We start from the raw sequence: 11963 nt of genomic DNA, 5'->3' as shown, positions 1-11963 counted from the left end.
TCTTTTTTTTTTTTTTTTGCCAAAATGTTGCCGGTATATGCATTTATTTCTTTTTACCCTTTTATTCCCACATATTTCCTTAAAAACTGACCTCTACGGTTCATTTAAAAGTTTTTATTTGAAATGATTTTAAATACAAATAATATACTTTTTTTTTTTTTTAGTTCATTTACAATGACAGTTCATTTTGTAAACAAGAGTGGCTGATAGAAGACGAGGAGTTGTTATCGTTGGGGTATTTTTGATTGAATACAGGAAGTCGGTGGCGGTTGAAGGAGAGAAAAGTCAGAAAGCCGTTTCAACATCGCTTCCAAAAACACGACTAGTGCGCGCAATTGTTCTACTGGTAAGGACAAGTCGTGTACTAGTCAAATAAACGTTCAGACGGCTTTCTGTACGCGGCGTCGCTGCACGCTTGTCCAGCCGGCATTTAAAAGTTATTATTTGACATAATACAAATAATATACTTTTTTTTGTTTGTTTTGTTTCAAAAATCCATTTACAATGACAGTTCATTTTGTAAACAAGTGGCGGATAGAAGAGGGGGAGTAGTTGGGGTACTTCGAATACAGGAAGTCTGTCGCTACGAGGGGCTCTCGCTCCCATACCCGACGAGTGTGTGGAATTCTTCTACTAGTCACGAGCGTGCGAGTACAAAGCCATGAGAGAAACGCTCAAAACGGTTTTCCCGACGAGGCTTTGCAGCACATTTGTCCGCCCGCCGTCACATCACCGACGCGACATTCTATCGGCAGGCCGCGCGTACGTACGCACTACACTATCAGCGTATGTGCCACCTCCTCGGTGGGTTGTATATGCTGGAGACCCCCCCCCCCCAAAAAAAAGAAATAAGGTGCCCATCCCCGTTTTCAACACAGCTTTGAAGAGAACCAAAAAAAGAAGAGCCTAACTGTGTGGTATCCATGTTGACACTAATTAGCATTGAAAAGAAAATCACGCAGACAGGGGGCGCTAAAGTCTAACTACGCTAACTCCCCCCCAAAAAAAATTAAAAGAAAAAAATACTGCCGAGCCGAGAAGAATGGCGAGTGCATGGCACCCAAGTGGACTTTATTTTTTTCCATTTTTGATTTTTTCCTCACACTGCTCATATTTGTAAGGCTTCTCAGGGCGGCGGCGACGACACGCTGGAATGTGCTGCGACAAAACCGGACCGGACCGGACCGGACCGGACCGGCTGGCTGTGTACTAAGTCGAGACGCAACAGAAGGACTCGATGAGCTGATGAGAAAAATTCTAACGGTGACACTTCCGCATTTGTTGTGAAGGCGTTGCCGAGCGATTGCGACAACTGGAGGCCAAAAGACACAATTTAGTCGCCGCACGCGCAAGATGGCCGCTGCGCAAGATGGCCGCTGCGCTCCCCACTCGATCGCACCTACCTGCACACATTCTCGCCAGGTTAGAAAGACGAGCGCACGTAGAAAAGAGGCCAGCCGGCATGTCGGCGAGGACGTGGAGGGAGCAGCGTGTACAAAAATGTCCGCGTGTGTTGAGGAAGTAAGGGGGCGGGGCCGTGATGTGGGGGGGAGGGGGCGGGGCGCGGACAGATGGCCTGTTTCAGTCGTTGTCGTCGTCGTCTTCGCTCTCCTCGATGCCGTCGCTGTCCTCTTGCTCCTCGTCCTCCTCCTCCGTGTCGGGGATGTCCCACTGGGGGTGGTTGTCCAGCATGGCCTTGGCCTCGTGCACCTCCAGCTGCCACGTGCACACGCACGCACACGCGTTAACAGCGCGCTCACATCGTTTTCACACCAAAACACGGAGGGGGAAAAAAACGGCCTCACTCACCCTCTCACATTTATTCATTCATTGTCAACTGCCACGCATTCGCTCACTCACCCTGCCACAATCATTCATTCATCCACTCATCTAACTCACTTTAACCACATTCACTCAATCATTTACTAAATCACGTATCATTTTGTCATATATTCATTAACTCACTTGCGCAATCATTCCTTCCTTCACTCATTCGTTCGTCCGTCCGTTTGTTTGTTTGTTCACCTTGAGCGGTTTGATCTGGTCCAGTCCCAAGTAGGAATCCGAGCGCATGATGACGGAATATTGATAGTTGCCCGTTTTGGAAGGTGCCGGAAACTTCAGCTCCACCTGGACAACAAAGCGAGGCAAACATTTGTCTGGCGTGGGCCCGCTCGCCTCACGACAGCGTTGGGGCAAATGGCGGCGGCTTGCCCACGCCGGACAACAACTTCCTTACAGAACGCGCACGCGTCCATCGCGCTAACGAGGCGCTCGGCCACATCGGGAACGCGACATGCCGCATGCCAAAGCGCTGCTACGTGAATGACTTCCTTTTTGATGTATTATTATTATTGTTGTCTTTGTTTAACTTCCAATTTTGCTTTAGGTCTTAGGGTCCATTTCTAGGTGTCTCTCAACCAACCAACAATGACTCGAGACTTGGTCTAACGGTTACCAAGCACGCCAGACAAAGACAGGAAGCATCAAATTGCACGAAGCTAATCGTCTCAATTCTCTTTTTGTGTCCATTTTGCGACAAACGGGGGACGTTTCTTATGATGATGATGATTATTGAGGCCCCACCTCCTCGGTGTCCTTGAGCGTGCAGACGTGGTAGGGCATGGAGACGAGCGTCTGGTCCCGCCGGTCGGCGATGTAGAGCCACCACCACTCCTGCTTCTCTTCGGGGTAGTAGAGGCTGTAGGCGGCGTGCGTCACCTTGGACTTGGTCTCCAGCAGGGCGCGCTCTCGCCGCTGGATGCTCTGCTGCAGCGCCTCCCACTCCTTGCAAGGGTCGCACGGAGATGGTCTGGGTCACTGACAAGGTTAGGGGGCATTCCAGGACCGTCTGGTCAAGGACCGTCCGTTGCCAAGGGGTAGGGTGGAGTCTAGGATCATCTATTGTTCAGCTAAAGGTGGATTCTAAAATAATGTATTGCTAAGGTTAGGGTGTATTTTAACTCTTTGACTGCCAAAAACGTTAAATAACGTTTAGTAAAATCCTACGGAGGAGCGCCAAAGACGTTAAAAGACGTTCACCAAGTTTTTTTTTTTGTTTTTTTTTAAACGGGTGGAGGAAAGCAAAACAGAGCATTTGGGTGAAACTAACCATTTTCTATTGTTGATTACTGAAGAACGGAATAAGGTAGAAACAAACTTTTTTTTCTGATGAAAGATGTGAGTCCAATCTTTCATTTGGTAGTATGTGTGTTTTTAACTCTTTGACTGCCAAAAACGTTAAATAACGTTTAGTAAAATCCTATGGAGGAGTGCCAAAGACGTTAAAAGACGTTTTTTTCAAAACAGAGGTGAAACTAACCATTTTCTATTGTTGATTACTGAAGAACGGAATAAGGTAGACACAAACTTTTTTTTTCTGATGAAAGATGTGAGTCCAATCTTTCATTTGGTAGTATGTGTGTGTTCTATAGTCCAAACACAACATTTTCTGTGGACCTTGAAAGATCAGCCAAAATGCTTAAATGGGCTGGCACCCTCGGCATCCCGTTTCTGAAAACGTCTGGCAGTCAAAGACTTAAGAGAGTTGAACTATGATTAGAGCGGATCTTAGGCTAAGGTTATGGCGTCTTTAGACGCACATTTGGGCTTATCCTAGTCTCGTGCCATCACTAGGGTGCAGTTTAGGATAGCACATTTCATTGCCAAGGTAAAGTTTGAGTCTATTCTGGGATAGTCGAGCACACAGCTACGATTCGGTCGCATTTTAGCATCATCTTGTCTTGCATTCTAGAGTCGTTTGTTGCCAAGGTTAAGATGTGTTGTAGGATCATCTAATGCTCGCTTCAAGGTGTTTTCTAGGGTAACCTATTGCTAAGGTGAAGGTCTATTCTAGGATGGCTGCATTTACTTTTAGGGTTTGGGTATATTACGGTTAAGCTTAGATAATATCAGGTGTGATATAAGACAGGTATGGTGAGGGTGCATTCTAGGAGAGCGGAGTCGTTTTTGGTCATGGCAGGCGTGTGGCGCTTTCCCAACCTCCTCGTCGTCTCCCGCCATCTCGTCCACCTCGGTGTCGCTCTGCTTGTCGCTGTCGTCGTCTCTCTCGCTGGGAGAGTCTTTGTTGGTCTCGCCCTCGTCCGACTCGCTGCCCTTGTCCGAGATCTCCTCCTCGGGCGCCGACGCCACTTCCTGCCACGTGCGCAACAGCCGCATTATAGCCGCGGTCATTTCTCGAGGCGCGATCGGACGACTTACGTTTCCCGCCACGCTGCCGTTGGCCTGCTTGCTTTTCGCCGCCGTGGGCGTGGCCTTTTTCTTGGTGAGCTTTTTCTTTTTGGATTTTGCTGTCTTCTTGGTGCTTTTGCTCTTGTTTTGCCACACTTGCTTGGATTTTGCTTTACTTGCATCTCCCTGCTGTAAAAATAAATTAAAAAAAACCTCACTAAATGCTCAAGTGGCTTCTGAAATGCATCGCTAGTTGGTCCTTACCACTTCCTCGGTGGGGGCGGCTTCGTCTCCTGGGCATGTTTGGGGATCCTGCTCCTTTTCAAACACGTCCTACAACAAGTACAGGCACAGTTAATGCACTTTTACATGGCAAATGGGCGACAGCGCCCTCTGGTGTTCATCTGGACAAATGCTCATGTGTCTCAAAAAGAAGTTTTGTGTGTGACTTACAACAAATGACACCTTTTTGTTCAGCAAAAAGTTGTACTTGTGGGTTAGACTTTGTCCCATTCAATAATTGCGCCTTTTTTTTTTCTTCCTTTCTCAAATTGTCAAAAAAAAAAAAAGTATGTTTCCATTACCATCATTCGCTTCCTGGTCAACGTGACGGTAACCGTGACGATGGAGCCCGCCGTGATGTTGTTGCTGTCTTCGTCGTCGAGGACTGCAGAGGACGCGGACGGAGAGGAAGTCAGCGGGCCGTCAATCATCCCACGAGACGCGCGCGCATGTGGCGGCCCCCCCCACCTTGTAGTTTGGTGTCCATGGTGATGTGCGGGAAGCTGCCCAGCACGGCCATGACCTCGTCGTACTTCTCCTCGCCCAGGAAGCGCAGCATGCTGCGCCGGTCCGAGTCCTTGAGACTGACCAGGTCCTGCAGACTGCGGACTTTGTACTTCTTGGAGATGCAGTAGCGCAGGTGCTCCTCCTCAAAGTGGGGCAGCTGCAGCAGCGGCGACTTGGACTCCTGCAGGCCCTGCACGATCATCTGGGTCAGCTTCATGCAGTTCTCGATGGTGACCAGACGAGGGGCGTGGAAACCTGGACAAACATTGCTCACATTTCACTCTTGACTTGAGGCCATTTGATCCTCCCACGTGAGCGAAATATATCGATCGTGCATGCGTGCGTGCGTGCGTGCGTGCGTGCGTGCGTGCGTGCGTGCGTGCGTGCGTGCGTGCGTGCGTGCTGACCTCCTCTGCTGTTGGCCATCATGGTGAGCTGACAGCCCACGTTGATCATCTCCTGGAGGAGAGCCGGACTCTTCCTCGCCACAAATCTCTGATCTGAAGCCAAACACACGCCTCGTCCGGGTTAAAGGTTGCTTTCCAAGGCCACGGCGTCTCCTTGACATGTACACAAAGGTCGGACCTTCCTCCAGCTCCTCAGACACGTCCATGCGCGCCATGTGAGCGAGGACCAACACTCTGGCCTTCAGACTGTACGGGTAGCAGAAGGGGGGCTCCTTTTTCTTCACGTTGATGTTGCCCAGCTCGCGAATCAACTACAAGATGGGGGAAAAAGAAGGCGGCGTCTTTCATTCAACATATCCTATTTTATTTTTCAATAAAGAAGGGTTCTGTGATTTTGCACGGGTCGAAGGGAAAGTCAACCGTAAACATTTCTTGACAATAATATTTTATATGTGACCTCACTAGTCGAAACAACATTCTGATTAATATTACATTTGTGGAATTTGAGTCACGAAGCAAAACCCAGTCATTTTTATCCGTCTCAGGGGGCGGCCATTTTGCCACTTGCTGTCGATTGAAGATGACATCACAGTTGCACAGGGCTCAGGCAACGGCCAATCACAGCTCACCCGTTTGTTTTTTTGCTGTGCTGTGATTGGTTGTTACCTGAGCAACATTGATGTCATCTTTTAGTCGACAGAATTTTTTGGGGTGTTGACTTCCCTTTTAAGAACTGATTTTAACTCTTTGACTGCCAAAAACGTTAAATAACGTTTAGTAAAATCCTATGGAGGAGTGCCAAAGACGTTAAAAGACGTTTTATTTTAAAACAGAGGTGAAACTAACCATTTTCTATTGTTGATTACTGAAAAACGGAATAAGGTAGAAACAAACTTTTTTTTCTGATGAAAGATGAGAGTCCAATCTTTCATTTGGTAGTATGTGTGTTTCCATAGTCCAAACACAAAATTTTCTGTGGACCTTGAAAGATCAGTCAAAATGCTTAAATCGACTGGCACCCACGGCATCCCTTTTCTGAAAACGTCTGGCAGTCAAAGAGTTAAAACACAGCGCTTTTTTATTTGAAGGGGTTTGAGCGACACACTGAAAAAAAGAATGAAAGAGTTGTAACCTGTGGCACTTCAATGTTGTCGGTGGGTCGGATGGTTGCTTCTTTGTTGCTGCGAGGGTCAAACTCGAACGCGGCTGTTAGCACCATGCCCAAGCCTGAAATGACCCCAAAAATAAAATCTTCTACTTGCAAATGATAAATGTTGTATTTTGATGCTGTTTTAATTATATTCTTGTGCGTGCATGTCATCTGACACAACAAAGTGTTGATAGCGTACTTCTGCATATTATTGCCAACATTTGCAACTTTTCGCGCCGACTCAAGAAAGAAACGTACGCTTCATGTTCATGTTGGGTGTCTTGTACATGAAATGCATGAAGAGCTGAGTGGTGTTGATGAGGATCTGGTCGCCGCTGTATCGGATGGAGCGGTACCACCACGTGCCCTGCGCCACACAAACATCAGTACAGAAGAAGAAGAAGAAAAACCTTTCTTGCGACACTCACCACCACAACCGGGAGGATCACCATAAAGGCCAGCCCATACACCAACAGCACCTGCAAGACCACAAACGGGGGCTCATTGTTACGTCGACTGACGCGTTTCATGACCTCAGCGCTTTGACATGATGAAGAAGATAAAACACCAGCATGGAGTTCTTCTGGTCCACAATCCAGGCAGGCAGAGCGATGCCAAAACTGGTTGCTGCAAACACAACGAGGTTTTTGAAAAGCAGCCAACGGATTGACTCAAATTGTTTTGTCGTCGGACCAGGACGCAAACTCACCGCCTGGACCGTCCGGGTTGCCGTACATTTCCCAGTTCTTCCGCGACTGTTCATTGGTGAGCCTGCCAGCAAACAACGGACACTACGTCAAAGCGGAAGCCGCATTTGCCGAGCGTGACGATGCGGACGGACGGGCGGGCGAGCGAGAGAGAGAGAGACGTACGCGGCGTAAGCTTTGGCGATCCTCATGAAGGTGGCCTCGTCGCCGCGTCGGTCCGGATGATATTTGAGCGACAGCACGTGGTACCGCTTCTTGATTTCCGACGCCGACGACCCCTGGACAACAACATCAGCGAGTTCAGCATTTCACAGGTGAAAAGTTGAATTCTGAATTTGATGTGAACATTTTGTACTTCATTAAAAAACAAAACAAAATTGTTTTTTCCATGATTAGTCTAAAGTGTGATATTTGCGAATAAATGATCATGCCACTTAAGTTTTAATTTAAACAATTTCAAAAAGTCTTCATTTCAATATCATAAGGATGAAGAAATTTACCTGAAAAAAGACGCAATTTCATGAATTTTTTTTTACATGAAAATCCCAAAACTTTACTAGTAAAAATGAGCAATTAGACAAGATTTTTTTTTTTGTGAATGTCAGGAGGATGTTGTAAAAATGTAAAGAAAATGTCGTAATTGTGCTTTTGACAATCTTTACGTGGATGAAGTTTTAATATGAGGGGAAAAAAAAGGTAATTTAGCAAAAATGTCACAATTTTATAAGGAATCAAAATTGTAAAAAGTCCAGTTTATTTGTAGCATAAAAAGTTGCTATGTTACAAGAAAGTCATTTGAATTTTACATTTCACGTAATGGCACTAAATTACTGTGAGATGAGACAGAATGTACTTGCCCAAATAAGTCAAGCCCGCTTTTCGAAAGTGTTTGACAAAGTGTATGCAAAAGTACCGGGTCCAAGTTGAGGACTTCGTAAGGATTGTACTCCTGGTACTCCCGGTCCAACTTGGACACTTTGTATGCAAGCAGCAGGAACACGACCCAGCCAAGTAACAAGGCAGCTTTCCTGAAAACACACACACACACACACACACGCGTGCACACACGCAGCTTGTTCACGTGTTACAGAAAGCGTGACACTTGTAAACATGAACGTTTGCGCAGCATCAACTAAACGCGGCCATCAACAGGAAATTCTATTTAAATGGTTGGATGGAGATTGTTGAGACTTTACAGAACAAAAAAAAAATCATGTTATGCTATCAGGAAAAAGTTGTAATGGCATAAAAATTAAGTCAAAATTTTGGAATAAAGTTCAAAAACATACCAGTTGAGATATGAGGAAAAAAGTTCCAAAATTCAAGTCGTAGTATTATGCAACTTTTTTGGTAGCCAATCAAAAGTGAGCGTTATCTTGTAAAGGTCGAACATTGAAAACATTTCTTGCGTAGGCTCCTGATGGAAATAATGCGGCTGGATGTAGCATCTTCCAGGTTTGAGACTTTTGGCATCCTTGCGTGGAAGTTGAACTTGTTTCCATGACAATAGCAAAGCCCGCAGGCCTGCGCTGCATCAGCATCTGTTGCCATGACGACCCGTCCTCCGCTTCAGGCCAGTTGCAACAAAAACAAAACCCTGACGGACCAAAGCCAGAAACGGTGACGCGGCCGCTCGAAGCAGACGGACGCCGTCGTCGGCCGCTTCGTGAAAGACATTTCGCGCCGCCGGCACGCGGCGGGAACATTTTGGTGGGACGAGACTGGGGCGGGAGGGGACGTGTAAGGATAAACCGATCAACAGCATGACAAAGGAATACTGAACGCCAGCCCACTGGGGGAATCGCGCTCCTGTCCTGACGCAAGCAAATCCTAGTCCTAATGTTAGGGGGGTCATCAAGAAAAAAAAAAAGTTACAGAAAACTACAAGTTGCAGTGTCTTTGATTTTTTGTGAATAAAGTGCCAAATACAAGAATAAAGAAAACAAACATGGCACAGCTACATGAATTGTTTTCATTTCAAGCAAGTCGAAATATGAGGGGGAAAAAAAAAGTCAAGTTAAAAAGTTGGAATGTTACAAGGTAAGGTTTTGCAACATTGTAAGGATAAGGTTGTAAAATTAAGAGGGGGAAAAAAAAACTGGAAAATTAAGTCATACATGTCCAGCACAAAATTCCATAAGGAAAAAAAATGATTTGGTCAAGGAAAAGTTGTCATTTTACAAGAAAACATAAAATGCCATAAAATTTAAAAAGTCAGTGTTAAAACAAGTTTGTTTGTTTTCAGAGAAAAAAAGTCCTAACTTGTCGTTATAATTTTCTGAGACTCGACACAATTGTATGAGAACGAATACTGCAAAAGGACGCGAAAAATACGTAATGTCGTTAATACAACAAGAAATGTCGTACAACCATAAATAGAAGAAATGCACGCCATTCAAGTCCAAATTTATAGAACACATCTTTTTTTCTGGTAATCATTCTCATGCTCCCGTACTGATCATCGCGTCGTATCTTCTTGTCAGCTTCCTCGTCCCGAAATAGCGACACACGCATCTAATTTTAGAGCGCCGTCTTTTTGTAGCGCAGCACCGCGAGCGTTCAAAAAAAAGGGGGGATGTGAGGCCGGGACATTTTGAAAAATGATTCAAGATCGTCTACTGTGCGATTCCCCTGAAGAGGATGTGCAAACGCTCACTTGAGTGTGGGGACGACGCTCTGCTGAGACTTCATCAGTCGCAGTCGGTACCACAGGCACCTGCCGTGCACCCTCCGCAGGCTCTTCAGGCGCAATTGTTCTGCAAAACACACATCAACATCGTTTCAGTAAGCAAATACCCACACCTGACTTGTAACAACGTTACTAGTTACGTATCTGCTGCCTGTGATGACACGGCAAGAATGCCAGTCAAGCTTGGTGGGATATGTTGCAAAAAGGCCGGAAAAGGAGGGCCCATTTTGTTGACAAGCCCTTATCAGAGTGATAAAGCCGGCTGTTACGCAAATGGACCAAACGCCACCTCCCGAATCACTACCTTTTCGTAAACCTATAGATAGTAGACTAAAAAGTCACTATGGCGTAATTCGAGAATCACACATTTTACTAACATAAAAGTGGACACTTATTGTTACCAAATACAAATGTGCTTATATTTTAGTTCATTGATTCAGTAATATTGAGTCCATAGTTATTTGAAATGAAAAAGATATACTAAACAGTTGAAAGGAACGTGAAACATTGAGTCATTGATTTGTGTTGAAGTAATTTTCTGCCACTAGGTAGCATTTGTGTTTCATGTTGGACATTAGTGACAGGAGCAGTACGTTTTTCTTTTCAAATTCAGACCAATTGGTATTTGGAACATGAAGCAACTCATTGTGAAGTACAACTAGTCATCCGTCCCCACAAATATTTTTGGAGTCACATTTATTATTAATAAATCGTATTCTATTGATTGATTTGCACAAGGCTGTGTGTATAATAAAGCATGACAAACAATGTATTTACATCCAATTGTACTTAAATATTTACTTCCAATGGACTTTGTAGTTCTTCTTAGTAGCAATTTAAGGCCTTGATTTGAGCAAAATCCAGTCAATTACTTTTAATGACCCGCATAATACAATTCGTATGGGTTTAAGCCATTTGGAAAAATATGAACATTAACGAAGGACAGGTTCCATCATGTCCTTTAAAAAAAGAAAAAGAGGATAGCGAGTGATTCGAAATGCAGCCTTTGCTTCAAGTAGTCGCTTCGTTAGCCAGTAGGATTACATGTGTGAATTAACTGGGATGACAACACGTTAACAAGCGGTAAATATGACTTTATTGTAAAGTTGACGGGCTATGTGTCGGTAAAATCAAAATCAAGTGTCTGCCAACGATACTTTCCCTTCGCACTAGTTATATGGCGAGTATGTCTTAAGAGAACATCAAGAATACGACACATGACATGACACAATTCTACGTGTTAACAACACATCGAGTACGACTAGTTGCGTGCAGAAGTCAACTAGTGCGCAATCCTGCCTCACTAGTCGCATGTCTTGGTGATAAGCACAAATGTCACACAGTAGCTTTGTGTAAAGCGATACTAGTGCGGACAAAGAGCGTCCTAGCGCACGGAGCTTAAGCTTAATTAAGGCCAGCGAATAAAAGCACAAGCTGCTTTGGGGACACTTGTCGAAGTAAGGGACGCCTTAGCTCAGCTCAAGTTAGCAACCGAGCCCGACGTCGGTCGGGGCCTTACCAGCATTCTGATCCCGGGGCCAGAGGTAGTAGGTGGCCGGGATCACAATGAGTCCCACGAACGACGTGAGGAAGTAGAAAAACGTGTTGCCGCTGTCGTCGTACTGGAACTGCTGGCCGGCCATTTCGTCAGTCGCGGCCGTCCGGCGGGTGTCCAAGCGTCGTTCGCCGCCGCGGCACGTCCCCCCGTCGCTGCTGCTGCTGCTGCTGCTGCTGCTGCTGCTGCCGCTGCTGTTGCTTCTGCCGTTGAGTGGCGTTAGCTAGCCGGCCAGCTAGCTAGCAAGCAGACAGATGAGTTAGAAGCATACGTGGTGTACGCATGCGCAATCGGATCTTTCTTCTTCGTTGGTGCGCGTCTCGCTCTGCTCCTTCTGTTGTCTTGACCACCCCCAGCAGGTTAAACTGCGCACAAGATGGCGAAAAACACCCATTCCTCCAAATCTTAGAATGCAAAAGCAATAATATGATAACGATACAATAACTGTAATTGTCATTGTGAAAAAATACGATCA

General features: G+C 45.7%; 1 protein-coding gene across 2 annotated transcripts; it reads right to left on the bottom strand.

Moving 5' to 3' along the window:
* Positions 1–99: 99 nt before the first annotated feature.
* On the bottom strand, positions 100–11831 carry sec63 (SEC63 homolog, protein translocation regulator). Of its 2 annotated transcripts, XM_077552907.1 has the most exons (19): positions 11453–11819; positions 9901–10000; positions 8158–8272; positions 7410–7522; positions 7247–7308; positions 7106–7164; positions 6966–7016; positions 6796–6904; positions 6520–6614; positions 5566–5698; positions 5388–5480; positions 4942–5235; positions 4776–4858; positions 4456–4524; positions 4222–4380; positions 4003–4155; positions 2587–2787; positions 2026–2130; positions 100–1716 (listed from the first exon to the last, which is right to left on the bottom strand). In XM_077552907.1, exons 1-19 carry the CDS (start codon positions 11574–11576, stop codon positions 1582–1584), a joined length of 2253 nt encoding a protein of 750 aa, XP_077409033.1. In that variant the 5' UTR covers positions 11577–11819; the 3' UTR covers positions 100–1581. The 2 variants fall into 2 exon arrangements, with proteins under 2 accessions (XP_077409033.1, XP_077409032.1); XM_077552906.1 differs by having other exon boundaries at positions 4003–4380; positions 11453–11831.
* Positions 11832–11963: the final 132 nt, after the last annotated feature.

This window comes from Vanacampus margaritifer, chromosome 19 (assembly GCF_051991255.1).
Source record: "Vanacampus margaritifer isolate UIUO_Vmar chromosome 19, RoL_Vmar_1.0, whole genome shotgun sequence".
Taxonomy (NCBI): domain Eukaryota; kingdom Metazoa; phylum Chordata; class Actinopteri; order Syngnathiformes; family Syngnathidae; genus Vanacampus; species Vanacampus margaritifer.
The sequence above is the reverse complement of the archived record's forward strand: the minus strand, read 5'-3'. Positions and strand labels throughout refer to the sequence as shown.

Excerpts from the sequence above, each read along its gene's own strand:
- sec63 (XM_077552906.1), bottom strand. The coding sequence starts at position 11,576 with ATGGCCGGCCAGCAGTTCCAGTACGACGACAGCGGCAACACGTTTTTC. Across the intron at positions 8,273-9,900 it reads AGCGTCGTCCCCACACTCAA|GAAAGCTGCCTTGTTACTTG; the intron begins GTGAGCGTTTGC and ends GTGTGTTTTCAG. Across the intron at positions 7,017-7,105 it reads ACCAGAAGAACTCCATGCTG|GTGCTGTTGGTGTATGGGCT; the intron begins GTGTTTTATCTT and ends GTGGTCTTGCAG.